This window comes from Mauremys mutica, chromosome 10 (genome assembly GCF_020497125.1).
Source record: "Mauremys mutica isolate MM-2020 ecotype Southern chromosome 10, ASM2049712v1, whole genome shotgun sequence".
NCBI classification, from domain to species: Eukaryota; Metazoa; Chordata; order Testudines; family Geoemydidae; genus Mauremys; species Mauremys mutica.
In genome coordinates this window covers 64,583,930-64,611,526 of record NC_059081.1, presented here as the reverse complement: position 1 = coordinate 64,611,526, position 27,597 = coordinate 64,583,930, and the positions used below count along the sequence as shown (strand labels likewise).

The window sequence follows — 27,597 nt, the reverse complement described above, 5'->3', positions numbered from 1 at the left end:
TACTTATTTTCCTCCCAAGAAACTCACAAGATGACAGACAAAATTGTCAGGAACATTTAGGGAGGCGGGAGACGGAAACCAACAAATCTCACTCTCCCAACTATCACTCTCTGGATCTACATCTTTAAGGTTCAGCGCCCAGGCCCAGTAAATCTCACTGATTTAAGTAACATGAACCTCCTATTATTTCCTCAGACCTAGGTGGTTCACATCTAGGATGAAGTTGATGAGCTGCAGGAGCAATGCAGGCAAATACACAGCAAAGAAATGGGTTGCAGTCACTATTTCAAACTTCTTTCCCAGGTAAAGGACCCATCTAGGGCCCTGATGGACTGATACAATATGGATTATTCGATACGTAGCATGCAGAAATGTGGAAGAAGTGCACTTAAGAGGGCACATGCGAGTGTGTCAAGATGGGGATGCACGTCAAAGTGATACAAGTATGCGGGGCTTTGGAGGAAAACGTGAACCACAATTTATTTGCAATGCCTTTGTAACACACATGAAATCTCTCTTCTATGACATCCAGCACCAAGCACAACTATTAGGTCTGCTGAATCAGCGTACGTAATGCAGCCTATACTCATCTCACTTACTGAATCGAACATCTGCCCCACTGGCTTCCATCCCTGCAGATGCAGTCAGAGAGGAAAGGTTAAAACCAAGTACCATAGCTCTAGTGGGGCCAGAATCTCAGCTGATATAAATCAGTGCAGAGTCCTTGAACTTCAGTGAAGCTATGCCAATACACACCAGCGAGGATGTGACCCATGACCTCTCACCTTTCCAGCTGGGGGACAGGTTAGCCATATGTCTGCAAACTGCAGCTAAAATCCATTTCTGAAGAGGCCACAAAAATCTATTTTGTGACACCTACCTAGAATGAATATGGTTTATTGATGGCCCTTTGATCTTTTTCCTTTGCACTGCCTCAGATTCTGAATGCTGGAGTTGAACTTTAATTTCAGCTGCTGTGTTTTGCAGACACTTCTCTACAGTGTGTTTGGAAAGCAAGTCATGCTTCCAGAAAGCCATTTTCAAAACACACCATTTGCAGTCCCAAGGACATTAGCCTGGGAAAGGGAGTCTCAATAAATAATTTTCTGTTGACTTCTAGAGGCCACTGAACAGAGTCTTGTAAAAAATGCTTCTCTGGGGCTGGCCCTCTCTGCTGCCTAGTGTGCTATTCTGTGTCTGATTACAAGCCACAAGACCTACATTTAGAATCACACTTGCCCACTCTGCATATGAGAAGACCTGTGTCACAGGAGGTCACATTTGCTAATTCTCAGTGCTGAGAGCATGGAGATGTCCGGTGACAAATCTTAAAAATCCCCAGCATCTCAGCACAAGTCATTGATCAGCATATTATCAAACAATGATGCGTGTCATCACGGTCTGCCGGCATGAATAGCACAGCTGTACCTTTTCAAGTTAAATTAGCCAAAGAGAAGGAATGGCCTGGCGATGAGGGCACAGATCTGGGACTTCGATGACCTGGGTTTAATTCTTTGCTCTGACACAGACTCCTTGTGTGACCTTGGGCACATCACTTAATCACTCTGGGCCATCTGTAAAATGGGGGTTAGGCTACTCCCTCTCTTCCACCTTTTGTCTGCTTTGACCTTTTAAACTGTAAGCTCTGCACAGGGCAAGATTTCTTACTATGTGTATGTACAACAACTAGCACAGTGGGGTCCCAATCTTTTCACAGATTCTGTGTCGGGATGGGACCAATCCAATCATCTAGTCTGACCTCCTGTACAACACAGGCCATAGAACTTCCCTGAATTAATTCCTGTTTCAACTTGGGTGGGCCCAGGGAGGCTCTACTGGAATACCAATATTATAATAAAATGCTATAGAAAATAACGACCTAGAAAATACACCAGCTCCTGTAAGAATCAGTCTTGCATGGCTACCCAGGTACAACACACCCCTTCTCTGCTCCAACACCGCACAGACACAAAACACCATTGTCACTTTCACGCGAAACGTCATGACTCTGACATTTCAAATGAAAAAAAGGGGAGAGGGAAGGTCATATTTCAAACCAACGATATCAGCGCCATGAAATTCCTCAGAGCTGCGAAACTACCCACAATGAAATGGGGAACAGTTCCCAGGAAATTGCCATGAGAAAATCATCACCTCTTTCTACTGATTAATAACTCAGACACAGCAGCTGATTTAAACAGGTGGTTGCTGACCTACCAGTGTCCCTTTCAAAGTCTTTTACAGTTCTGAAAAAAAAATTCATCAGACAATATAAGTAGTCTGTTGGTACTGATAGAGAGCCAGATCCTCGGCAGGTGTACGCTACGCTGCTATACGCCAGCTGAGAATGTGACTCAGGATGCGATGGATCTGATTTTCAAATCCGCCCCCTCCCCCCATTTTGGGCTCACAAGTAAGGTTGTGTACAATTAATTGCAGGCACTGATCAAGCAGCTAGGTAACCAGAATGGGATTTTCAGAGGAGTTTAAATAATTTAGAAGCATGAGTCCTGTTGACTTTCAAAGGGGCTTGGGCTCCCACGTCCTTTAGGTGCTTCTGAAAATTTCACCCCGAGCTGCCATCATAGCTACAGTTAATAGCATTTGGCATATGCTGTTCCTATTAAATGGAGCCCACAATGACTTGGACAGAGCAACAGGGGAGCAAAGGATTCTTACAAACATACACAGTTGGATTTTTCTAAGGGCCAGGCCTGAAAACTCAACATGGGCTTTGAAAACCAAGCTGTGTGCTCTCCATTTCTCCAATCGGAACCACTCAGAACAATTCCACGACTGGGCTCGTGACATAAACACTCTACCAAAGGTGACGACCTTTGCTGGCTCCATAGTGACGCACAGTAAACGATCATTTACAATGAATCACTAACGTGATTGTTGATTAGCTGTACCCCGGAGGCACCTAGGGGTCCCAGCTGACATAAAGGCTCTGTACAGACCCAGCTCCTGCATGTCTTCAGCATAATGCACCAGGATAGACCCTTTTCACAGGTTGCTTTCTTTGGTTTCGCTCTCCCACCTCCCCAGTCAATCTGTTTGGTTCCTTGGGACATTTATACCAGCGGAGGATGGGGGCCAATCAGCTTAGATGTATTGAAGTCAGTGGGGCTATGCTAATGGACACCATGGAGAATCTGGCCCATGAGGATTGATCCAAAGGTCTTAAACTGCATTGATCCATTACCAATTCCGTGTGGTGCTTCCCGTTTATGGCAAGAAGTGTGAGGCTGTGTACTGATGTGTGACCTGCAGGAGCAGGCCAGTCACGTGCTCTGCAGCTCAGTTACTGGTTGTCTGGCTAATAATGTAGGGGCGTGAATGGCAATGAGCGACACCTACAGTAGAAACAGGGGAGGGGAAGGGCAGATGCTTAGAGGACTGGGGAAAAGTGTGCCAGGGAAACAAAGGAGGCAAATGGAGACGTAATGGCCGTGGCAGATCAGGTGAAAGCACCTGTGCAGGGCTAAGACAGGAGGGTAATGAGGGAGACAGAGTGTAAGGTGCACGTGGATAAGGCAAGGTAGACAGGACGGTGGGGGCACTGGAAGTTGGGTAGGGATGGGGACACACAGCAGCGAACACCCACTTCCTTTCCTTTTCCTCCTCTCCCCCTTGGTTTTGGTGTGTGGTGGTTCAGCCTGCGAACCCCTGAAAACATTGGGTAGGCAGAGCTCCCTCTGCCTGCTCTTCACCATCCCCTCCGCTTTGGATGCTTCTCAAGCCAAGCCAACCGTGCAAGCCTTATGGGAAGCAAGGGGCATGATACGAGAAATAAGGAAGGGGAAGAGAGGGTGCCTAGACACTGTACCTCAGCAATGGAAGTGCAACATGAAGAGACCCGTATTACTGAGTTCTAAAGGGAAGTGCTGCTTAGCATAATGGATCAGCGCTCAGGCTAACACCTGCCTCCCTTTCTTTGCCATACTACAGAGCGCTGCAATTTCCTCGGTCACATGATTCATGTTTATATCATCCCCACCTGGAAAGGGGTTTCTTGCTTCTCAAAAGCAAGTCATGCTCAGTTATTCTGCCATATCTAACATGTTACAAGACATTATTTCACCATCCTTGGGTATGTATCCTCTCATTCCCTGTCTCTGTGTGCATGTCCTCAGCCCCACTGCACCACTTGGCGAGCCAATGGATCTGGACGTCTGAGGATTTCCCCAGCAAGAGGGAATCCCTATAGTATCTTCCCCTTGCAGACCCTGGTGTATGGAGCATGGCTGGTGTTGGGGGTGGGAAGAGGGCATGGACAGATGACTGCTATGCTTTGGCAACTACTGGCTGGCATGAGACTGCTCTAACTTGCACGGGTGGTGGGAAGCAGGAGAGCTGAACCTGTCTGTGGCTGGCCTAAGGAAGCTCAAAGGTGACATAAAACTGTCTTTACCGTTCTCTTAGGTCCTGCGCTGAGTTCATCTCACTCAGACATGAGGACTGGGGTAATATAGTATAGCAATATACTTGTGTGTAAAACACTAACCTCCCTTTCTGTGTGTCTTTAGGAACATGCAGATTACAGGCTATCCAGAGCCACAAAGTTTGGCTGTGAATCCACATCTAAGGTTCAGTGGATAGAGCACTGGATTGTGACTCATTCTATTCCTGGCTCTGCCACTGCCCTGCTGGGTGACCTTGGGCAAGTCACTCCACTGCTCAGTTTCCCCATCTGTATCATGGGGATAATAATACTGCCCTCCTTTGTAAAGTGTTTGAGAACTACTGATGGAAAGCACTAGATAAGAGCTGGGCATTGTTGTTGTTATTGTGATGATCATGATGATGATGATGAACTCATCTGGGTTTTGGTTTGGACCATTATAGAAAGATAAGGATCAACTGAAAGGTCTGGATATTATAATGTATTATACACACTCACAATATGTATGTGTATATCAGAATATCCATGTAGAGAGAGTCATGTTTGCATAAACACAGCGCTTGCTAATGCAGCTGTGCTTGTAATAACCCATGCCGTCATTTTTCTGGGTTGTCATTATTCCCTCTAAAACCAATTATGTCCAATTTGCAAACACTGAATCTTACAGCAGAATGAAAAATAAAGCAAATAGCTCCGGTGAATACACACATGAAAGACCTGAGCACTGACTAGGAGAAGGCTCTTGCTTGCATGCAACAGCTGAGCCAGCTGTCATCCAATAATGGCTGAAAGGGAGGAGGATGGAGAGTGTGTTCTAGTGGTTAACACACCAACCTGGAAGTCAGTAACACTTTCCATTGTAGTTCTGCCACTAAACTCCCTCTATGATCTTGGGAAGGTCATTTGACTATGTGCCTCAGCTAATCCATCTATATCATGGGTGCAATAACATTAATGTACCTATCCCACAGAGGCACTGTGAGATTTAATTAACTAATAGGCCAGATCTTCAGCTAACAGAAATCAGTTCAGCTCCCTTTACTTTAATGGAGTGATGTCAATTTACACCACGGGAGGGTATGACCATCCTCTGGACAGTGCTTTGAGATCCTGAATATATAATTCCAGAGTATTCTAATTACAATTATATCCCGAGAAACAGTGGGGAAAACAAATTGGTTCTGTGTAAACACAGTAACTTTATATGCATGAGATTTTTTAAATGAAACCAGCACACAAATGAAACATGACATGGAAGTTAGAGAGGAATTACACATGCTGGGTAATAATAGAGTTTTATAGGTATCCTTCCACAGGCATTCTCCTCTCTGTGCCTTTATTTCTGCTTAGCTAGAATCCCAACTCACTTTCTGGGGGGAAACAAAAACTACTCAATTAAAAATGTACAGCTTGTCAAAGAAGCAGAACTCACGGGAGGTGAAAGCATATTTCATAACAAACGTCTTGTATGTTTCTGCCCAGTCTCTTGCTACAAGTGCTGTGTACTATAAGTTTCTGGTGCCCTCATGTGGTTCAATTGCAGTAATGCAACATGTATCCAAAATGCAGGCAACAGAGCAGACAATAATAACTCAGCTGGCCTTGTAAACCATGAAGAGAAAGCTGCAGTCAGCAAAAGGCAGAGACTGATATACAGCCTGGAGCTTCGATTTACTGCTATCTATTGTGGTTCATTTTATATGGTCACTTTAAAAAACCAGAAGATTTATATTTAAATGTGTTCGAAATTATAGCTGTTCTAAACTGAGGAGGAATAGCATGTGGGAAGCAAGGCAGACAGCTTAGAAAGCAATCAACCAGTCAGAAACGCACTGTGTTTGGCTCTCAGGTGTAAAAAGCCAGGGAGAATCTATTGAGAGTATTAGCTGAAAGGTTAAGCATACCCTAGCTATGCAAATGCAGTCTCGGATCTCACATTTGGGGGGAGGGTTAGCATATCCTAGCTTTGAAACTACATCAAGGACTTTCTAATCCAGTGGGATTTCTAGAACCCTTAAGATCAGCTGAGATGGACAAGATGCCTTTACTTCTAGAGCAGCGCTCTTCAGTGCAGTTGCTGCTACATGGATGGAGGTAGCCACTTAGTGCAATGCATTAGGGTTTAAGATAACTCAGGCTGCAATGAGGACTGACAGTCACTTTTCGGCCTTGCACAAGCCTGCAGCCAGTTTCCCAGCTATGTGATGTGAAGCAAAAAGGCTGTATCCTTAGAGAAAGCTGTTTGATTTCCCTACCTGCTGAGTTCCTTCAGGCTTTTCTCCATGTTCACAATATCCCGCATCTTATAGATGAACCATCTGTCAATGGCTGTGAGTTTGTGAATATCATCCACGGGGACACCGTCGTGCAAGGCCTGCCAAAGAGAGGAGATAGTAAACCAGACACTTTAACAAACATGTCATAAGTATCCGATTTGCCTGGAAATGTGTAGTAATTATTCCTCATCTCCTATTAACGTCAGCAAGACTTTTGTCTGAGCAAGGAGTGCAGAATTTGGCTCCCAGTGAAAGTCTCTGCCCAAACTCCAATTGACTTCAATAGGGACTGATGCTGGTGGACACCTGCTGTAACTTCATATGCTGTGTATGCTTCATGATCTCCCTCTCTCTCTCTCTCTCTCTAGTATGCTTACCCCCTGCTGCTGACTTCTCATCTCTAACTCTTATTACCAAGGTCCTGTACATTCCATAGTCCTGTGGTCTGCTAGAAGCAAATGTGATCAAAGAAAGGTTTAGGTTTTCAATGGTTGAGAAACTGGTTACTTTTGAAATGGACTCTGATTTATACTTTAAAGATAGATTGACTCAGAAATCCTGGATCTGAAATACCCCTGAACTATGGAAAAGTTCACATCTAGAACCAAACTTTGCAGCCGTGACACCACTCTGGTTCTTTCTCATTCTCAGGGTAATGCAGGCTTCAAACTTTCCTGAACATGCTTAATTATGAGGTTTTGGTTTTTTTAATTTATTTTTAGCAAACCATCCATATTCACTGGGTAAAAAGGAAACCCACTCTATCATCCCAAAGGCAATGTAGTACAGGATACAGTATTTTTTTTAAATATCCCCACATGTAAATAAAGTACAGGTATAAGAGGTAGATATTAATAGTTATTATTATGATGTGGCTAAATACTGAACTCTTTTTTCTCTTATACTTTAATTTTTTTTTAATAAAGCCCATTTCCATGTGACCATTTCACAAATGGGCCACATCATCTTAGTAATCTTCTCTTATCATCTGCTCCAGATACCTCTCATTTATGAGGGCCACAGCCTAGTGCCAAGACTGGTTGACACTGTATATGATCGTGGCCCAGTCAGGAGTTTCATTGGGTTTCGCATCTCTCCTGTGGTTTTTGACTATAGTAGAAGAACGCGGTAAAAGGCAATAGCTGTGAAGGGCGTCTGAGCTCTCGCCTTTTCCGACACAACAGGCATCGTAGTCATCACCCGCAACAAACAGTGAAAAACCTTGACATGTGGGGGGGGGAGACAGAGAAGGCATCTGATGAGCCTTGACTCAAACAGAGCTCAGTGGTAACAACAACTAGCGCCTGGCCGTTTAGATGTCAGAGAGCTGGTTAGGGATTTCTGATCCAATCGATCCCAGCTGTCTGAGTTACCTTAAACTGAGTCAAGCAAGCTGAAATTTTAAAACCCAAAACACGGGCCTCACTCAGTTATTGACGGGGGTGAATCCGTGCTCCATGTTAGACCAAGGAGTTTCTGTGGAGGGCAAGTGGGGAATTAAAGGCTTAACTGTTCCTTGTTCAGACAACGGTCAAAAGGAAAACTGACATTTTGCCCCATCCCCATCGTCATGTGCCCATCCCTAACTTGGGCCTTACCTTTCTAAATGGCTCCTGTGGCTCCTGTAAGGGCAGTCAGGAAAGATCTTGCCACTCAAATCAAAGAGAAAACTGTAGCCAACACAAGCACCGGTGCTGAAGGGTGTTTTGTGCTTGTAAATATATGTGCCTCCCCAGCTTAAAACCACCTGTTAATTTGTCTCTATAGTACAGGCCTTATCCAAGTCTGAAGCAACCTGCCTGATTCCTCATTGCTTTGCACCCTGCAGTGTCATTTACACCTGCACAAAGCGCAAATACAATGATACCAAATCAGAATAGTGGCCTTACTTCCAAGATCATCTCCCTTTGCAAACATGTAAATGAAAGGCCCTGGGGAATGGCCCACAGAAAAACTTTGGGACATCTCTAGAAGTTATTTTCTTATTTCCGCTGTTGTAGACTAAGTTCAAATGTCCTAAAAGCAGGAGAAGAAAGAAAGAAAGAAAGAAAGAAAGAAAGAAAGAAAGAAAGAAAGAAAGAAAGAAAGAAAGAAAGAAAGAAAGAATATTGTGTCTCCATCAGCCTTCTTGGAAATTTATACAAGGTTTATAAGAGGGAGAATTGAATGGAAATCAGCAGCAAATGCAGTACAACCTCAGCTAGCCAAGAGTCATGGTGGAGACTGAAAATATCCAATAATTATTACATGTACTGCATTGGCGTCTTAGAGGCACTGACAGACATTGAGGCTCTGTTATGCTAGGCACTGTACATATGCCTGGTAAAAGAGAATCTCTGTCCCAAAGAATTTACAATCTAAATAGACAAGATGAAGTGTGTGTCATAAACAGATAGTTAAGGGTTAATGTCTCTTTTACCTGTAAAGTGTTAAGAAGCTCAGTAAACCTGGCTGATACCTGACCAGAGGACCAATAAGGGGACAAGATACTTTCAAATCTTGGTGGAGGGAAGTCTTTGTTTTGTGTTCTTTGTTTTGGGGGTTGTTCGTTCTCGGGACTGAGAGGGACCAGACGTCAATCTGGGCTCTCCAAATCTTTCTGAATCAGTCTCATGTTTCAAATTTGTAAGTACCTAGTCAGGAAGGCGTGTTAGTCTTATGTTTGTTTTCTCAACCTGTAAATGTTTCTTTTGCTGGAAGGATTTTTACCTCTGTTTGCTGTAACTTTGAACCTGAGGCTAGAGGGGGTTTCTCTGGCTATATAAATCTAAGTACCCTGTAATGCATTTTCCATCCTGATTTTACAGAGATAATTTTTACCTTTTCTTTTTCTTTAATTAAAAGCTTTCCTTTTAAGAACCTGATTGATTTTTCTTTGTTTTAAGATCCAGGGAATTGGGTCTGAACTCACCAAAAAGGAGGGGGGATGGTTAATTCCTCTTTGTTTTAAGATCCAAGGAGTTTTGGATCTGTGTGAAGCCTCTCAAGGCAACCCAGGGAGGGGAAAGTCTCGGGGAAAAGGAGGGGGGGATGGTTAATTTCTCCTTGTGTTAAGATCTAAGGGATTCGGATCTGTGTTCTTCAGGGAAGGTTTTGGGGAAACAGAAAGCGTGCCAGACACTGATCTCTGGCTGGTGACAGTGTTACCAGGTCTAAGCTGGGAATTAAGCTTAGAAGGGTCCATGCAGGTCCCCACATCTGTACCCTAAAGTGCAGAGTGGGGGAGGAAACCTTAACAGTGTGGGCAAAAGGAAGGAATATTATTCTCATTTTACAGGTGAGGAACAGAGGCTCCCACACTCACAAAAAGCACCTTGTAGCAGAGCACTCAGATTTCAAGTCCCAGACTAGCACCTTAACTACTAGCCTGCCATTACCCTCCAACCAAAGGCTGTAGATATTTGCAAGAACTGTCAGTGTACAAATTTAACCCTATATCAGTTAACAGGAAGTTCTGGACAACTGAGCTGATTTAATTATGATTTAATTTTAATCCTTGGTTGCAAGATATGGTCACAGAGTAGCATGAAGATCCTCAAAAGAGACTACTCAGATTGACTGCAGCTAGCTATTTTCGTATCACCCTTGGTTTCAGATGTCAAAAGGATCATTTTTAATTTTCTTTGTATATACTAATGTGAGTTTGCAGAACTGCCCAAACTCTGCTGTCACTTGTGCCAGCATAAATAAGGGCCAAACATTGCCCACCATTTAGCAAATGATCGTCTTACAGAAGCAAGCTAACGAAAAAGTGCTCCAGTTGTCAACCAACATTAACCGTTTGCCTGCTGAATATGTTGCCCAGGACATGGTGGTATAATGTTCCTGCTGTTTAATGTAACAGGGATAGTCTAAAATTACAGTAATTTAAGTGACAGGTTAATGGAAGACTCGAGTACAGCAGGTGTCATGAGGACCAGCAGAGAAAGAGTTATTTGCATCCCAAGATAATGAAGAGGAAATTATGGGGGGAAAGAGAATCTTTGTACCTTGATTCAGAGATGGAAACACAACATCATCCCCTTATGTCTGAGGTGCACAAAGAGGAAAAAGGGACGAGGGGTTAAAGAATATTCCACTCTATTACCTCAACCAACACAGTCTGGTAACTATAGTCAACAGGATAGAGCCCATAGCCTCTGCGTCCTTCATTACCTTGGCCATTGCATAGACTCGAATGCTGGAGGGGTCAGCCAGTTCTTTCTGGAGATCTAAGTTGGCCGGCCACTCTTTATTCATTGGGAGACGTGATGTGAAGCCATCCACAGACGGGTGGCACATTCTCAGGGCCTTCTGGAAACACTCCTCAAAGGTGCGCCCGATAGCCATGACCTGTAACAAAGAAAGCGCTCATGTTAATGTGCTGAGATGTTGCCCCCCTCAGTTGTTCAGATGGCAGCGATGCTTATTAGGTAAGATTAAAGACTATGGGAACATGTTGCGGGGGGAGAGATAGCTCAGTGGTTTGAGCATTGGCCTGCTAAACCCAGGGTTATGAGCTCAGTCCTTAAGGGGGCCATTTAGGGATCTGGGGCAAAAATCTGTCTGGGGATTGGTCCTGCTTTAAGCAGGGGGTTGGACTAGATGACCTCCTGAGGTCCCTTCCAACCCTGATATTCTAACTGACTCAAAGGAAGATTACTATCTCAGAGCTTTCAAAATCCACCTGTTTTATAATAAGGGAGAATCCTCTAAGACTAGAAGAACCTCATAGGGCAGAGGGAATTTTAAGCCTTAGAAGTGGGCAAAGGCAGAAGACTACACCTCTGCCATCAAGCCCGCATCAAACCTTAAGTAACTACCATAGTATGTTTCTGTTCAATGGTTATTTCACCTAAAAACACTCCTATTCCTACGTTCCAGTGAGCCCGTTCTGCATGGAAACTTTGCAACTCATTCCAATGTTCACATCTATATTTCACCAGAAAGCAAAATCTTAAAAGGGCACAAAAATAATCTGAAATGAAATGGGGCAAAAGTGTCATGGGAAAACTTTCGCCCCTTTCACACAGCTGCCCTGTTCCGAGCCTTCCGCCTGTCACAACACAGCTCACCAACAGTCAGGCTGAGGCTAGACAGTTCAACTAACAAAAATCACACTGGTCTGGAGTCTGGTTACCGGCACAGGCCTAGGGAGGGGACTTAAGCTGTACTATGCCAGGAGCAGTCACGGGAGACATTCTGATTGAGAGGGGTCTCTTTGAGGAACAGCTCCTCTGCTCTGGGGGCTGGTAATTTCCTGTTTGTCTGTATCAACAGTAAATTGCAATATTCTCTGTACCATCTCAACTCAGCACACCCTATGCTGGCCAGGGAGTATGAAGCCAAAGCTCTATCTATTCCCCATTCCTCCCCCACATCCACTGTCTGCTGGTTTGAACAAGGTTCAGATAGTCTGTGCAGGAGAATAAGAGGGGGGGGTCTTATGCTCCCTTATTCCCCCATACATGTGGATAGTCCAAGTCATAATGCAGTTCAGTATTCATACGGTGGGACACTCCGGAATATAACCCTTTATTAGCTGGGGTAAAATGTGCAAAGCGCATGTATAACATGAAGTCACGGGGCATTAACACCATAAATATTTGCAGGGCCCTACTGCACCACACATTATTAAAAATACAATCACCCTGGCAAGCCTTTCCATTAGAGCTCTAATTAATCCTTCCCACCGTGCTAAGGGTGTGCTCTCTGAGCGAGGAGGAGTGGGTGTTTGTAAGGCCTCACTTGTCAAAATAATTTAGTGAGGGAGCTACTTGAAAAACATTAGGGGGGAAAAAAGACAGACAACAAAAGTACACAATTAATTATTTTGCTTTGGATAACTGATGAGTAATTAGCTAATTAAATGGATAATTTACCCATTTTGCTTCATTTCATTCCTCTTGAAAAATTAGCTGAAGATGTCACCATTACTCCAACCAGTCTTCAATTCAGATTTTAAAACTCACGCTGTTTTGTTCCTCATTTCCGAAGGCCTATCCTATCTATTCGGAGGGGGAAACCAACTGTTTAAGACAAAGCAATTTGACCCTTTCAAGAGGGCATCAGGTGCTGTGTTCTGTTTTCAGGTGCAGGATCAGGCTAGAAAGAAGGTGCATGTTTTTAACAGTGAAGGTGATTGACTATTGGAACAGCTTCCAAAAGGTTGTAGTGGATTCCCCATCACTGGAAATCTTTAAATCTTTCAGAGTGGATGTTTTCAGCAAAGAAATGCTCTTGTTCAAACACAACTATTGGACCTGAAGTAGGAATTAATTCAAGAAAGTCCTATGGCCTGTGTTATGTAGTGGTCCCTTCTGACCTTGGAATCTACGAATCTCAAGAGAGGCCTACCATGCTATTGCCTAAAATGGCCTTTACAGTCCCAAATCATTCTAACTGAAAAGAGTAATGGATACAGCTCAGGTGATTTGAATAAGATCTCAAAAGATCAGATGTTTATCCACACCCTCTGGATTAACTGGGGCTGAAAAGCCAGGCTGCACATATTTGGAAAACAAATTTTCTACAGCCACGCTAAGAACACCCCAATGGCATTTCCACAGGAAACCAGAAAATGTCGAGGAAGGTGAAAGTGAACAAGTATTGACCAATAAGTAGTAATAAAACTTTTACAAACCAAAGGCAGTTTGAGGTTCAGGACAAGTTTGCTTTCAGTTTAGGGTGATTTCTTCTCTCTGTTCTTAATCTATTTCTATTTAGTTCATTGATCCTCAGTCGACCTTCTGGACAACCACCCAGCATGGAGATCATGAAACAGACATTAAAAATGTCCCAATTTGGTCTCTAATTTTGCATTCAAAAGACTCTGAAGACCCAGTGAATGAATGCTAACTGTTAGACAGCTAACTCGGTGATTAGTGGGCAAAACCTTGTTAATTGATATCAACATGCTGTCATGTTCAACCACAAATACACACAACACTTTTGTAACTGCAGTTGATAACTGGAACCAAATTGCGAGTGCAGAACTAGTATCTGTTTTTAGAAGAGCGGCCCTTGAGGTTCTAAATCCTCCTTAGCATTTGTTTGGCTGGCAGACTATAAAGAACCAGCATCCAGAGAGCAGGCAAGGGAGAAATGTTAAATTTCACAGGCGATGGAAAGGAAATGGAGAGAATTTCCCCACACTCACCTCTCCCACGCTCTTCATGGAGCTGCCAATCTGGCTAGAGGTGCCCTGAAAGCGGTCCAGGTCCCAGCGAGGTATCTTGGCGACCATGTAATCCAGGCTGGGCTCAAAGCAGGCAGAGGTTTTTCCTGATACTACATTCTTGATCTCCGGCAAGGGGATCCCCAGGGCGATTTTGGCAGCAATAAATGCTAATGGGTACCTGGCAGAGATGAGGGAGGGAGGCGTTTTTAGTATCATGGTTGGTACTGTAAAGGGCAAGGAAATCTATAACCCTCTGAAGCTGCTTTAGTAAAAATAGTAACTGCATTCTGTAGGGATGGCGCTCCACTCCTGGCACGTGGTATGTGAGTGCAGCTCACTGGAGAGCAGCAAGAAGCTTGGCTACAGCATGTAGGTCATAAGGGTCATGTACAGAGCTCTGGAGTAGGAATCAGCTATTAAGGAGGAAAGATGGTCTGTGGCTCAGGCACCGGATTGGGACTCAGGAGATCGAGGTCAGTTCCTGGCTCTGCCACAGACTGCCTGCATGACCTTAAGCACACCACTTAAACCCTCCGTGCCCCAGTTCCCCCTCTGTAAAATTGGATGATAATAATATTTCCTGTCTCCCACCCTTTGTCTGTCTTGTGTCTTTAGTGTGTAAGCTCTCTGAGCATGGCCTACATTTTACTATGTGTCTGTACACATCTAGCTCCATCAGGCCTGATCCTGATCCTCTAGGTGCTACTCTAACACCAACAATTAACAACAACAGAAGGGTTTACTTCTGCCTGGGGAGGGAATGAAAAGCCCTCATCTGGGTGGGGGGTTATACTATAGGTACGTGCTTATACAAGTAAGTGTAGCACTGAGCGACTTAGGTTGGAACATGGGCTGGACAATCATTAAAAGCTGGTAAATTGACTATCCTCCGTGGAATCCTTGCAACACCTGAAAAGTTTGGTGTTTCACTGCAGCTAGGCCGCTCAAGAGGGAAAGGAGGAGGAGGGAGAGACACAGAGAGTGAGTGCTATGGGAAAGCAGAGACTTTACAACAGGGATGAACGAGTGTCCTTTAAACATAGTAGCATAACCTACCGTGAGAATCCATCTTATTTCAGCAAATAAGGGCAATTGAACACCTTAGATCAGTGGTTGGATTGCAGTGAATCAGTGCTGGGACTAGTGTTCAGCTGCATGTACTAGAGGCCAAATATTTATGCTCAGTACAGATGAGCCTTGTTTGAAAGGAGCTAGAATAGCCTTTGCAGTCATTTTCCAGCCAGCTCTGGTGCTTGTTGGAGTAGCACATGGTGTTCTTGCAGCCTGAGTGACTCCAGTGCAGAAGGAAAACCGACTTAGTAACATCCACTTAGCAAATGAAAGCAAAAAGCAGATTTTAGTCTTTTTAGGTAACAGATGATTGCCCCAGTCTGCTGGGGAACATTGCTGGACTGGATGAGTCAGCAGGATTAATGTATTTGTTAAAAGCCCCAAAGGTACCTTTAAATTCAGAGCTAAATTCTCCCATCAGTTAACATGGGCTTTCAAGGGGTTGAAATTAGTGAGATTGGACAGGTCTAAATGGGGGCAAAAATCAGCCCCAAAGCAACAAAGGGTGTGGTGATAACTGAGCAGCAAAATTTATATAATCCTGTTTGAGAAGTCAAGTGATTATAAATCATCCAGCAGGATTTCCTTTTGCCCTAACGTTTGCTAAGAACGTCATCTTGCACAACTTTCATTTGATTGAGAAAGCCTCATTGGCTGGGGTAGAGGTTAGTTTATTCCATTATAACAGGACTGTTCTCATCTTTAAGAACTGCCTACTTGGAATCACCACCAAAACAGCCAACAATGATAACTGCAGAGCAGCTGGAAATGCTAATAATTCAATATGGGTTGGCATGTGTTCGTTCATAGACGGTAATTGACAGCAAACCCCGTCAGGCCATTATTATTATTTATATTGCAGTTAGCAACTAGGGCACCATTGTAATAGGTGCTATACAAGCATATAACAAAAAGACAGTCCCCACCCTGGAGAGTTTCCAGTCCAAGTACCTCTTTCCCATACACGTCACAAAACCATTCACTCTTTCACCAACAAAGGAACTAATGCATGCTCTCAAGCTAGCAGACTGAAAGAATTCTTTAGCTATCTGACTTTAAGCACTTCACAGATACCCATAGGCAAAAATCCAAACTGGGATTTTGTAGCCTTCTCCCGAACACCACCCTGAAGGAACAGTCCTTTCTCACTTTCTTATAATATTTGTACAAAATGCAGAGGTCCTCGTTAGCTTGAAAAGCATCGTCCAACCAATCTCGATCCACACAGCATTGTTCTTAGGGAAAAGCCCAATTCTGCAGTGCTTTTACCATGTAGCCAAATGGGGACCAAGATCTAAACACCAAACCCATTTTGATTTGTGACCCAGCCAGGTCTGGAATTTCCAGAGTATGGTTCTAAAGCTGGTGGAACATTTTACAAGCTGGTGGTATTTTTTATTATTATTATTATTATTTTTGGAGAATCAAATGATGGTTCATATTTTAGGAATGCGGGGTGCACTCAACTCCCACTGAAGCAACAGGAGATGTGGGTACACAACACCTTTCAGGATTGCAATGGTAGATCCCTTGTTGCAAAGCTTTCTTTGTTCTATGTACGCCATGCTACTATTTTATATATACAGTAACTCCTCACTTAAAGTTGTCCCGGTTAACGTTGTTACCTTGCTGATCAATTAGGGAACATGCTCGTTTAAAGTTGTGCAATGCTCCCTTATAACGTCATTTGGCAGCCGCCTGTCCACTGCTTGCAGGAAGAGCAGCCCGTTGCAGCTGGCTGGTGGGGGCTTGGAACCAGGGTGGACCGGCAGCCCCCCATCAGCTCCTCACTCTCCTAAGTTCCCTGTGCAGCAGCTGCCCAGCAGGCTAGCAATTGCAGCTGTCCCTCCCCACACTGCCATGTGCTGCTCCTTCCCTCTGCCTTGGAGCTGCTCCCCAAGACTCCTGCTTGCTGTGCGGGAGGGAGGGAAGGAAGAGGGGGGCTAATATCAGGGTGTCCCCCTCCCCCCTGCTCCTGCACCCCGCTTACCCTATCTTCCATAGAGCAAGGGGACATACGACAGGGCTCAGGACAGAGGGAGCTTGCTGGCAGCAGCAGCTGCGGTCTCAGCAAGCTGATCTAATTAACAAGGCAGTGTCCTTAAAGGGGAAATGCTCATCTCTCTCTCACACACACAGTGTGTGTCTCTGTCTCTGTCTGCAATGCTCTCTCCCCTCCCTCCATTCCTGCTGCCTTGTAGACTGTGAGAGTTAACCCTTGAGGGCTCAGCCAATTGCTAGTTCATCATTTAGCAGTGAGGCATTCCCTGGAAAATATCCCACCCTCTGACTTCTCCACCTCAACCAAGCTTCACAATACTCATCCCTGCGTACCAGTATTAAATTGTTTGTTTAAAATGTATACTCTGTGTGTGTGTGTATATATATATATATATATATAGTCTTTTGTCTGGTGAAAAAAAATTCCCTGGAACCTAACCCCCTCATTTACATTAATTCTTGGGGAAACTGGATTCTCTTAACATCGTTTCGCTTAAAGTCACATTTTTCAGGAACATAACTACAACGTTAAGTGAGGAGTTACAGTATATATATATATTTACTGCAACACAAGACAAAAATGGATTTGTGTCCCCGAAGAGTCAGCTAACACAATGAAATCAACCAAATGCTTGCTGTCAGTTTTCGCTGTCTGTCTCCAATTTGCTACAGGGCTTCAACAACTGCAAGAGTTGTTGAGAACTGTAAATTAAGGACTAATTTGCACTTCTCAACAGCATCCGCAGAGTACAATTAAGAAGCCAATTTTAACCAGGCAGATTTGACCATCATTATCTCGATTAGGTTATGATTAGCCAACAAAACAAAGGCAGCTAGCAATACCATTTGATTCAATCTGGCAGAGAGCTCATTAATAACCAAGTCCTTAGGGTTCCAGAGATGATTTGCAGCCAACGTACAGATGCCAGGGAATATACTCTCTAAAACCAGGAACTAGGTTCCCCTCCTGAGAGGTTTTCCATTTGTAATACCATGTGTCTACGCTCCCGACCCCTTTCCCCAACTCCTTTCCCTGCCCCAGATTTTCTTTCCTGCCTTACCCTGTGGCCTTGGATGCCAAGGCAGAGCTTCTGGAGAGCCTGGCATTGACCTCAATGATGCAGTACTCCAGGGAGGTAGGATGCAGGGCATACTGGATGTTGCATTCCCCCACGATGCCCAAGTGTCGGACGACCTTAATGGCACTTTCCCTCAGCATCTGAAATTCCTCGTTGGACAGTGTCTGGCTGGGAGCCACTACAATGGAATCTCCTGTTTGCCGGAAGGAAAACCACAATAGTTTGATGGCGATAAATTCTGGTCATGTCTCTGCTAACCTACTGCATCTTACAAGTTTTGAACACCAGGTGCTATGGAAGATGCCTGTTTTGGGACATTTCAAGGCAAGGGACAGCCTGTGCTACCGTGTGAAATAAGAGACAATAGGGATGGGCTTAGGTATTGAAAAGTGTGTTCCATCATATCTGGTAGTACTTAGCTCTGATAAGTATTCTACATCCTATCTCTCATTGGCCAGGTAAGTGTATCAACTATAGTTGGCAGAAAGACATTCTATGAACATGCTGATCTAAACGCAATCTACAGTAAACCACACTGTAATCTGTAAAGAACCTACCGGTATGAACTCCCATAGCATCAACATTTTCCATATTACAGACGGTGATACAGTTATCAGATGCATCTCTCACGACTTCATACTCTATCTCCTTCCAGCCTACAACAGACCTCTCCACTAGAATTTGGTTGGTCACTGCAAATGCCTGGGGAGCAGGTTGAAGAATCAATTAGGGAGGACAGACAGCAGGTGGATACAAAGGAAGAAATACATTTTTATTAAGCATGCATAACGGAACTGGACGCATTCCTGTATTTAAGGCTCTGCCACCACTGAGTGACTCTGGGCAAATTATTTCCACCCTCTGTGCCTCAGTTTCCACATCTATAAAATGGAGATAATGCTACTGGCCTCCTTTGTAAAGAACTTTGAGACCTACTGATGAAAAGCACTATGTAAGAGCTAGATATTAATTATTATGGGACAATTGCCCTGTAACTTTTATTTTGCATTGGCCTCATTTAAATGGCATGGAAAACAATGTGATCAGATACAAAAGAAATGAGGACATTTGGCTTAGCAACAGAAATGAGAAATATAAATTTAAATAAAAAAATTAGGTTCTGCACTTAATTTTATATATGCGAGTAGCCCCACTGACTTCAGTAGGACGACTTCTCTATGTAAGATTAAATAGGTGACTAAGCAATGGGTGCTTGGACACACTGCTGAATTAACAACACTATTAACTAATCACACCACTAATTACTGTGACCTACTGATCAGAAGCAAGAGTTATGAATTATTCTAAAACTAACCCGGAAAACATTCCTAAGCTGGTAAATGAGTATAATCCAAATGGATACATTGACATTAATATTTATTATACAAGGGGTTAGTTAAATCTCACGTGGAATATAGAAAATAACACACACATTATCAGACCATCCTTTCCTCGGCCTCCTTTTTGCCCTTAATTTTGCAGCCAAAACTTAAATTACTTAGTGTCATGGTAACCTATGAACACAGCTGAGCCACAGTAGGGCTGCCTGATAGGACGAGGAAGTCAGCAAACTTGCTCTTAAACCCATCAGCCTAGCTCCTGCTCCAACCACTAGGCATCACCACCCATGTCTCAGTTCGTGACACTTAGGCCATGTCTACTACATGTAACATGATGAATGCCAACTATGTTATAACATGTTTATATCTTGGGATAGGGCCTTAAGGCCTCACGCTGTGCCCATGGGCATCAATGGCAAAGCTCCCATTGACTTCAGTAGCAGAGGATCTGGGCCTTTGACAGCCACTGTTGTCCTCCAGCATCAAATACCATGGGGCGCCAAGCTTGCAGGCACTACTGTAATGTAGATTAATATTAATCATCCATTTTCACATAAAAACTCTTATTTGCATCAATGGAATTCCCTTGCACAGAATCACAGACAAACAAGAACTGAATAAAATTAGACTTGTTTGCACTGGGAAAAGGAGTCTTAAGGGCAATGTAACTAAAAATTTGCAAATATTGAAGGGAATGAAAATAAGAGAGTATGATATAAAGAATTGTTTTCCTTGGTCGAGTGTTTACAACCTCGCACTCCCTCCTTTCCAACAGCAATTCCTCTGCCTTTTCTATTCTATTCTATATAGGTTTTTAATTCCACACTCATCCCCATAGTATCTGAGAGCCTTCCAATAGTGAATTAAACAATATGATTACACATCTGTCATGTGGTGTTTGTTCTCTCATCCTCTCCCAGAAGGGGAAGTGTGTGGAGTGGTGTGTCTTGTTTTGGTAGGGATGGTTGGATTTTGTTGTTGGCGAATATAATTTAAACACACTGAAGTCCAAAAGGAAACATGAAATGCTTGTATCTCTGAGTGAATTTACTTTTTTCTACTAAATATTTTTAACCCATTCTGATGAAATGTTAATTTGTCATCATGGACATGTGCGATATTAGTAATCTACCTGCTATTCTCTTTGCTCTAATCAGTCTGATGGGTAAGGAAAGCGTTAGCACATTCTGCTTAACTAAGAAAAAAGGAGCTATGCCTACTCATGCTGGCTTTTTCTCCACGGCCCCTGGCCTCATAAAAACAGCAGTTCAGTGAGGAGCATCAGTGCATTGTATCGAATCAAACTACAAGGAACACAAGGCCAGATCCTCCACTGTTGTAAATGGGCAGAGGCCCACTGATTTCAATGAAGTTATACCTAGGGTTGCCAGGCGTCCGGTTTTTGACTGGAACGCCCCGTTGAAAAGGGACCCTGGCGGTTCCGGTCAGCACCACTGCCTGGGCCATTAAAAGTCCGGGTGGCAGCACAGCTGGGCTAAGGCAGGCTTCCTGGCTCCACGTGGCTCCTGGAAGCAGCAGCATGTCCCCACTCTGTCTCCTAGGCATAGGGGCAGCCAGGAGGCTCCGTGCGCTGCCTCCATCCCAAGCACTGGCTCCGTAGCACACACTGGCTGGCTGGGAACCGTGGCCAATGGGAGCTGTGGGGGTGGCACCTGCGGATGGGGCAGCCACACCTCCATGTAGGAGCTGGAGGGGGGAAATGCTGCTGCTTCTGGGAGCCGCCTGAGGTACGTGCCACCCAGAGCCTGAACCCCTGACCCCCTCCCGTGCCCCAGCCCCCTGCCCCCACTCTGATCCCCTTCCTGCACCCAAACTCCCCCCTGGAGCCCGCACCCCACACCCCCTCCCTGCCCCTGATCTCCCTCCTACCCTCCGAACCCCTCAGCCCCATCCCAGGGCACCCTTCTGCACCCCAAACACCTCATCTGTAGCCCCACCCCAGAACCCACACCCACAGCTGGAGCACACCCGCCCCGACCCCAGCCCCCAGCCCAGTGAAAATGAGCGAGTGAGTGAGGGTGGGGGAGAGCAAGCGACAGAGGGAGGGGGGATGGAGTGAGTAGGGCGGGGCCTCAGAGAAGGGGCAGGGCAGGGGGCGGGGCAAGAGTGTTTGGTTTTGTGCGAGTAGAAAGTTGGCCACCCTAGCTATACCATGTGCACCAGCTAAGTATCGGGCCCCGCTGTGCAGGATATTCTAACCTGGGGCCTACTGGATTTTGTTGACTTCAGGACTGCCTACACTGTGCTGCTCTTTGCTCTAATCACAAATCTAACCTTTGAGCCAGAGTCTTACTTGTGCTGCTCCATGTTTTAATCTAGTTAATTATCCCCATCAGAGCACATGAAACATGGGACTGAAATCATCGATAGAAAAGTACTGGTTTTACAAGTGAATCTCACCTCCTGTTAAACTAACGGGTCTTTGATCTATATTTATCTTTGTTAGGATTCCAAGTGTTTGTCCTAGATGTTAATACTGAGGTTCCAACATTTGGGTCTTGGCAGGCAAAAATACTTTTTAGAGAGTAAATTTTAAACTGTTTTTAAAAAAAATGTTCGAAAATATTAGTAAAGCTGACTGCATAAAAAAATGAAGATTTTTTTTAAAACTAAAAAAAAGCTTTTTAAACCAAATGAAAATTTTCATTATAAATTGTTTTCCTGTTTTTCCATGGAAAATAAAAAACCCAGGCTTTCAAAACTGCAACATTTTAACCCCAAACTGAAAAATGTTATCTACCTTTTCTGCCTTCTGGTTTGTTTTCATGGGAAATTTTTAAAAAATGCTACATTTCCTGTAGAAAAATAATTGGCAATTTTTGTCCCGCGCTAGTGAGTACAAAAGCTGAAAGGCAGGTTCCTCATAGGATTCTGGCACCGCACAAATTTCACCCTTAAGAACCAAATACACGAATGGCCTAACCCTGCCAGTCTCTCTCTATTCCTGGTCCTTAGTTATAGCTAAGCTTTTTAGTGCCTTTTTTAGGGCTTTTACTTTCTCTGCATCTTCCTTGTGACATTAGCTCCTGAGAGCAGGAGAAAAGAGGCCATTATATTGCTTTTTGACCAAAACTGCTGAAACATTTGCTCAAATTATGAGTCATTTCTGGCAGAATTTAACAGCCGTGAACAATGTTATTTAATCATTCACAATACCCAAGTCAATGGCAAGTATTATGAAGACTGAACCTTAGAGGACATCAAGATAATGTTTTAACAGTAAGATAAAGTATGTAGAACTAGACTAATCTGTGACTATTACAAGAATATATTAAATCAGATGGCAAGATAGATCCCTATAGCTATCAACTGCATACATACCTTGGTCCCAAGATCCAGCAGTCTCTCTTTGTCAGGACATATACCTGACCCTAGTCCACCCAGAGCATAGGCAGAGCGTATCATGACTGGGTAGCCGATCTTTTCTGCTGCGTTCAAAGCATCTTCAATCTTAAAACAGACAGAAATAAATGTCAAATAAAATGACAAGGACTAAGCTGATTCAAGTCTACACATCAGGTTATATCATTTACTGGGAAACCCATCAATAAGGCACTTCCCCAAATTAGACAAGAGAAAAGAATTATGCCTTTGTTGTGTGTGACTCCAGGAGCTAAATTTTGCCCTCAAATACATCTGGGCATCCCTACCGACTTCCAATGCACCAGATCCCTACTTGGTACATCTCCATTGACTTCAATGGATTTACACCAGGTATGAATTTGGTTTCAGCTGTTTAAAGAATAATAAAGCCAAGTGTGGCAGCCTTGCATCTCCGAGCGCCTCGCATTTACCGATTCCACGGCAAAGCTGGGAGCGATCTTCTCATTAATCTCAGTCAGCTTGTCAGAAAACAGTTGCCTGTCCTCAGTGGCCATGATGGCTTCGACGGACGTCCCCAGGACCTTCACTCCATACTCCTTCAAAACGCCTCGTCTGAACAGCTCCACTCCTGTGGAAAGACTGGAGTTAGAATCGGAGCACCCACGCCGTACAGAGAGGAAAGCGAATGGGGAATCTGGCTTTGCAGCTAGCTAGCTGGGTCCATGCATGGTCCCCACCGACGTAGTTTCTCAATTCGAACTGTCAAAATTCAGTACCAAAACCAATACATTCAGGAAAGCACTTAAGCATGTGACTCAGTTTAAGCGTTTGATTAAGTGTCATCTAGAATAGGGATACTTTCCTGAATTGGGGCCACAGGTACCTGAAGGAGATTCTGAGCAGAGGAGCAAGCAGGCCAGTGGCATAGTCAAACAGATAAGTCTTGATTCTCTGCTGCCTTGTGTAAACATGTATGGCTGCACATGAAGGATGTAAGAAAGCACTGTCATTTTTATTTGGAAACATTTCACACCCACTTTGCCCAGGTGTAGATGACTACACAAGGTGTAGGGCAATGGAAAACAAGCCCCATGTCGTTCCGAAGATTCTAGAAGGGAATCTAGCCCTTGAAATCGAAAGATCACTAAAGTGAGAGACAGACAAGTCCTGTTAGACAATCTTAACCACATCCCTGTCGATGAAGGGATGTTCCACGGAGTGCAGTCTCAAGTGCGAAACCCTGTGTAATTCTAAATGATCCAAAGAATGGCAATCCTAAAGAGCCATTAGGTAGTGATAAAGCTTAAATGTGTAAAGACAGTGTGGGTTTCTCTTTCCACATCTACTGTAACAGGATGGAATGATGGGAAATCCTAAATTACCACCCTTTTTGGAAATACTGTGATAAAATAAATATGAACATTGACATTTAATTTGACAAGTTTCAGGTCAGAGCTAAATGTTTCCATTTTAAACGTTGTTTTCTATTAAAAGTGGCATAATGTTAACTAAGGAAATTCCTAAATACAACAGCACACAGATTCAAATACCTGCAAACCTTGGGGACAGCCACACTCTGCAGCCAGATCCAGTCTGGATTTTGCAAATGCAATTTTCTTTTATACTACTTAGGACCAAAACCTTGAATTTGGACACACACATACTTTGAAGCATTAGAATGGAATGTGGTGGATTCCCTCTCACTTTAAATCAAGACTGGATATCTTTCTAAAAGATATCTTCCATCAGAAGATGACGGGCTTGGTGCAGAGATTATGGGGTAAGGTGCTTTGGCCTGTGTTACACAGGAGGTCAGACTAGATGATCACAGTAATCCCTGTAGGCTTTAAAAATCTATGAAAGCTGCATCTAGATCTGAATTTTGTGGTTTGGAGCCATCTCTCATCCTAAATGGAGCAGTGCCAGTTGGTGCTGCCATGCTAAGCTAAACAAAGCACCACTATCCCTCTAGCTTCCCTTTTCAATCTTCATCTTAATGTTTAGGTACAGAACACGCCCCAAATCTGTTGTCCAAACCAAGATTTATAAGCTGCACTTGCAAAACACTATTGGTATGAAACATCTGTATAACTGATAACTATAAAAGATAGCCACTACAAGTCATAATCAATAGGTACAATTAAATTCATACTTATATCGGTCCATTAGGCTAATATCTCTGCTTATATACATTTGTAAGTGAATGAAATGTTCTGGCTGAGATTCCTATAGTTTTGATCAGGCAGAGCCAGGTATAAAGGTGACGGATGTGGGGCTCAAGAGATTAATTCAGCTACAATTCCACAGTACTTACCGCAGTTGAGAGCTGTCTGGCCACCCATGCCCAGAATTAACCCATCTGGCCTTTCTGCTTTGATGACCTCTGTGACAAACTGTGGGGTGATGGGGAGGAAGTAGACCGTGTCGGCCTGCTTTAAGCCAACCTCATTGGTCTGGACTGAGGCAATATTAGGGTTCATCAGGACAGTCTTCACATTTTCTTCCTGAGAAATGAAAATCAACATTAAAGTTTTAAAATGTACTGTATACTGAGAGGTAAACCCACAGAGATACTAGAAACACAACAACTATGAATGAAGATCTTAACAAGTAACTAGGTACCATGCCAGTAACTGAAAATAGTGTCTTCTCTGGCTGAACAGCCCAACACCAGGTGGCTGATCACGGTACCTCAATATTTTTCAGTTCTTTGTACCTCCCCAGGACACTACAAGAAGGAACTTCCCGTACGTGTTACCACACGTTCTTCCAAAGAGAGCAACAGTGCAATACATTTCTGTTCTCATTTGCACCACTGCAAATCTTTACAGTTGCTGGAATTACCACATTGGCCCAGTGCCTCTTTCTGCACAGCTAGAAACACTTGAAGAAAGTTCTTTATTATTATTTGTTTTACAGCAGTGCCTGGAGGCCCGAACCAAACCCGGGGCTCCGTTTTCCCTTGGAATATGCATCTAGCAAGAGAATCCTGCCCCAGCGAGCATCCAATCTAAATAGACCAGACAAAGAGGGGTAGAAAAGAAGCATTTTCATCCCCACATTACAGATGGGGAACTGAGGCACAGAAAAGTTTAAGGGTAAAATCCTGGCCTCATTGACAAGGAGAGTTTTGCCACTGACATCAACAGGGTCAGGCACCCGGGATGTTTGGGAGGCAGAGGTGGGAACTGAAACCAGATTTCCTGAGTTCCAGTCCAGTCCCTTTAGTAGAAGATCACCCTTCCCCTTCCTCTGGAAACATTATAAGTAGGTAACAGAGAAGCCAACAGAGTTACACCAGTATCAATGATAGTAGAATTCAGCCCAGTGCGTCTATAATACCTGTAGGCCAGAGGCGGGCTCAGAATATATCATGGCTGCAGAGAGAAGGTCGTATTGGGAAGCAGAGGGATGGTGGCCCTGAATTTTGATGGACTGTAGTGCTAACACTGACTGACCTCTTATAAAAAATGACACCCACTATAGCAGGGGTGGCCAACCTGAGCCAGAGAAGGAGCCAGAATTTACCAATGTACATTGCCAAAGAGCCACAGTAATATGGCAGCAGCCCCCAAACAGTTCCCTGCCCCCTGCTCCCAGTGCCTCCCACCCACCAGCAGCCCCGCTGATCAGCGCCTCCCCCTCCCTCCCTGCATCTCCCGATCAGCTGTTCCCTGGCATGCAGGAGGCTCTGGGGGGGAAGGAGGAGGAACAAGGGCACAGCAGGCTCAGGGGAGAGGGCAGGAAGGGTGGAGTGGGGGCAGGGCCTGGGGCAGAGCCAGGGGTTAGCAGTGAGCCCCCCCCCGGCACATTGGAAAGTTGGCACCTGTAGCTCCAGCCCCGGAGTCGGTGCCTATACAAGGAGCCGCATATTAACTTCTGAAGAGCCGCATGTGGCTCCGCCACAGGTTGGCCACCCGTGCAATACAGGAGTCTGAATGCTCAGTTCTACAGGATTAGAGGGGAGGCGAATAAGGAAGAAGAGTGTCACCCTTACAGGACAAACTGGACACCATAGTATAGAAAGCTACTGATCATAAAGAAAGAAAATGGTCAAGGGCTTGGCATGTCAGGGTCAGCAACTCCTCAATGCAAGAAAAAATTGCAATGGAATCAGGGCCGGTTCAGGAAATGCTGCCAGGGCTGTAGCTGTAGGCGTCCCCAGCAGTGCTGGTCTGATGTGTACTGTGCCTGCACCAGCGTCTTGGGAAGGTGAGTATGAGCAGTTTCCTCCTCCCTGAGAACTCTAGGAGGAGAACAACTCCAGCCCCTGGAGAATCAAGATGTCTTCCCCTATTATACTGTCCTGGTAGGAGAAACCCCTGCTGGCTCCCCTCCACTTCTGTTTAAAAGAAAACTCCACCCAATACTCTCCTAACTCTCTTCACCAGTTCCAGGCATGTTACTTAATCCCTTCTCCTTGCAAGGCTCACCTCATCACATCCATTGCTTGCAGCCCAGAGGAGTTTGGGGCACATGGAGGGAGGAGGAGGCCACACTCTGAACCCTGGGACTTGCACATAGTAGCCTTATTCCAATGACTTTTGTGTTGTGGGGGGCTCCAAGAGGTGTTTGAACTGCCTCATATATTATGACACCAGTGAGGACCAAGCCTATTTACCAGGTCACTTCCTGACATGCACTGGGAAGAACGTAATGTCAGGTGTCCTTTCCTTCTTGGGAGGGCCGAGTACCTCTTCATTCAGCAATCTGAGAGGATGATTTGTAATAATACTAAATGCAACACTGGGACAGTTCAACCAAGAGGTCCTCTGATTAGCTTACTGGGACAATCAATCTTTAGGGTCTCTGAGCTGAAAAAAACATGCTCTGATCCTCTGCCAGGAGCTAACTATCCAGTGACATTATGAAAGAAGAAAGAAAAACCCTCACTTCCTCTCAGACAGTGAGTAAAGATGCA

At 44.4% G+C, this 27,597-nt stretch overlaps 1 protein-coding gene across 1 annotated transcript in view; it reads right to left on the bottom strand.

Moving 5' to 3' along the window:
* Positions 1 to 27,597, bottom strand: part of CPS1 (carbamoyl-phosphate synthase 1) — a 128,850-nt gene that overhangs the window by 51,017 nt on the left and 50,236 nt on the right. Inside the window, exons 14-21 of the mRNA XM_045031898.1 lie at positions 24,991 to 25,180; positions 23,147 to 23,304; positions 22,674 to 22,802; positions 18,549 to 18,693; positions 17,974 to 18,184; positions 13,820 to 14,018; positions 10,837 to 11,013; positions 6,661 to 6,779 (exon numbers count right to left, since the gene is read on the bottom strand). Of these exons, the coding sequence (XP_044887833.1) occupies positions 6,661 to 6,779; positions 10,837 to 11,013; positions 13,820 to 14,018; positions 17,974 to 18,184; positions 18,549 to 18,693; positions 22,674 to 22,802; positions 23,147 to 23,304; positions 24,991 to 25,180 (1,328 nt within the window). The remainder of the gene's footprint in view (positions 1 to 6,660; positions 6,780 to 10,836; positions 11,014 to 13,819; positions 14,019 to 17,973; positions 18,185 to 18,548; positions 18,694 to 22,673; positions 22,803 to 23,146; positions 23,305 to 24,990; positions 25,181 to 27,597) is intronic.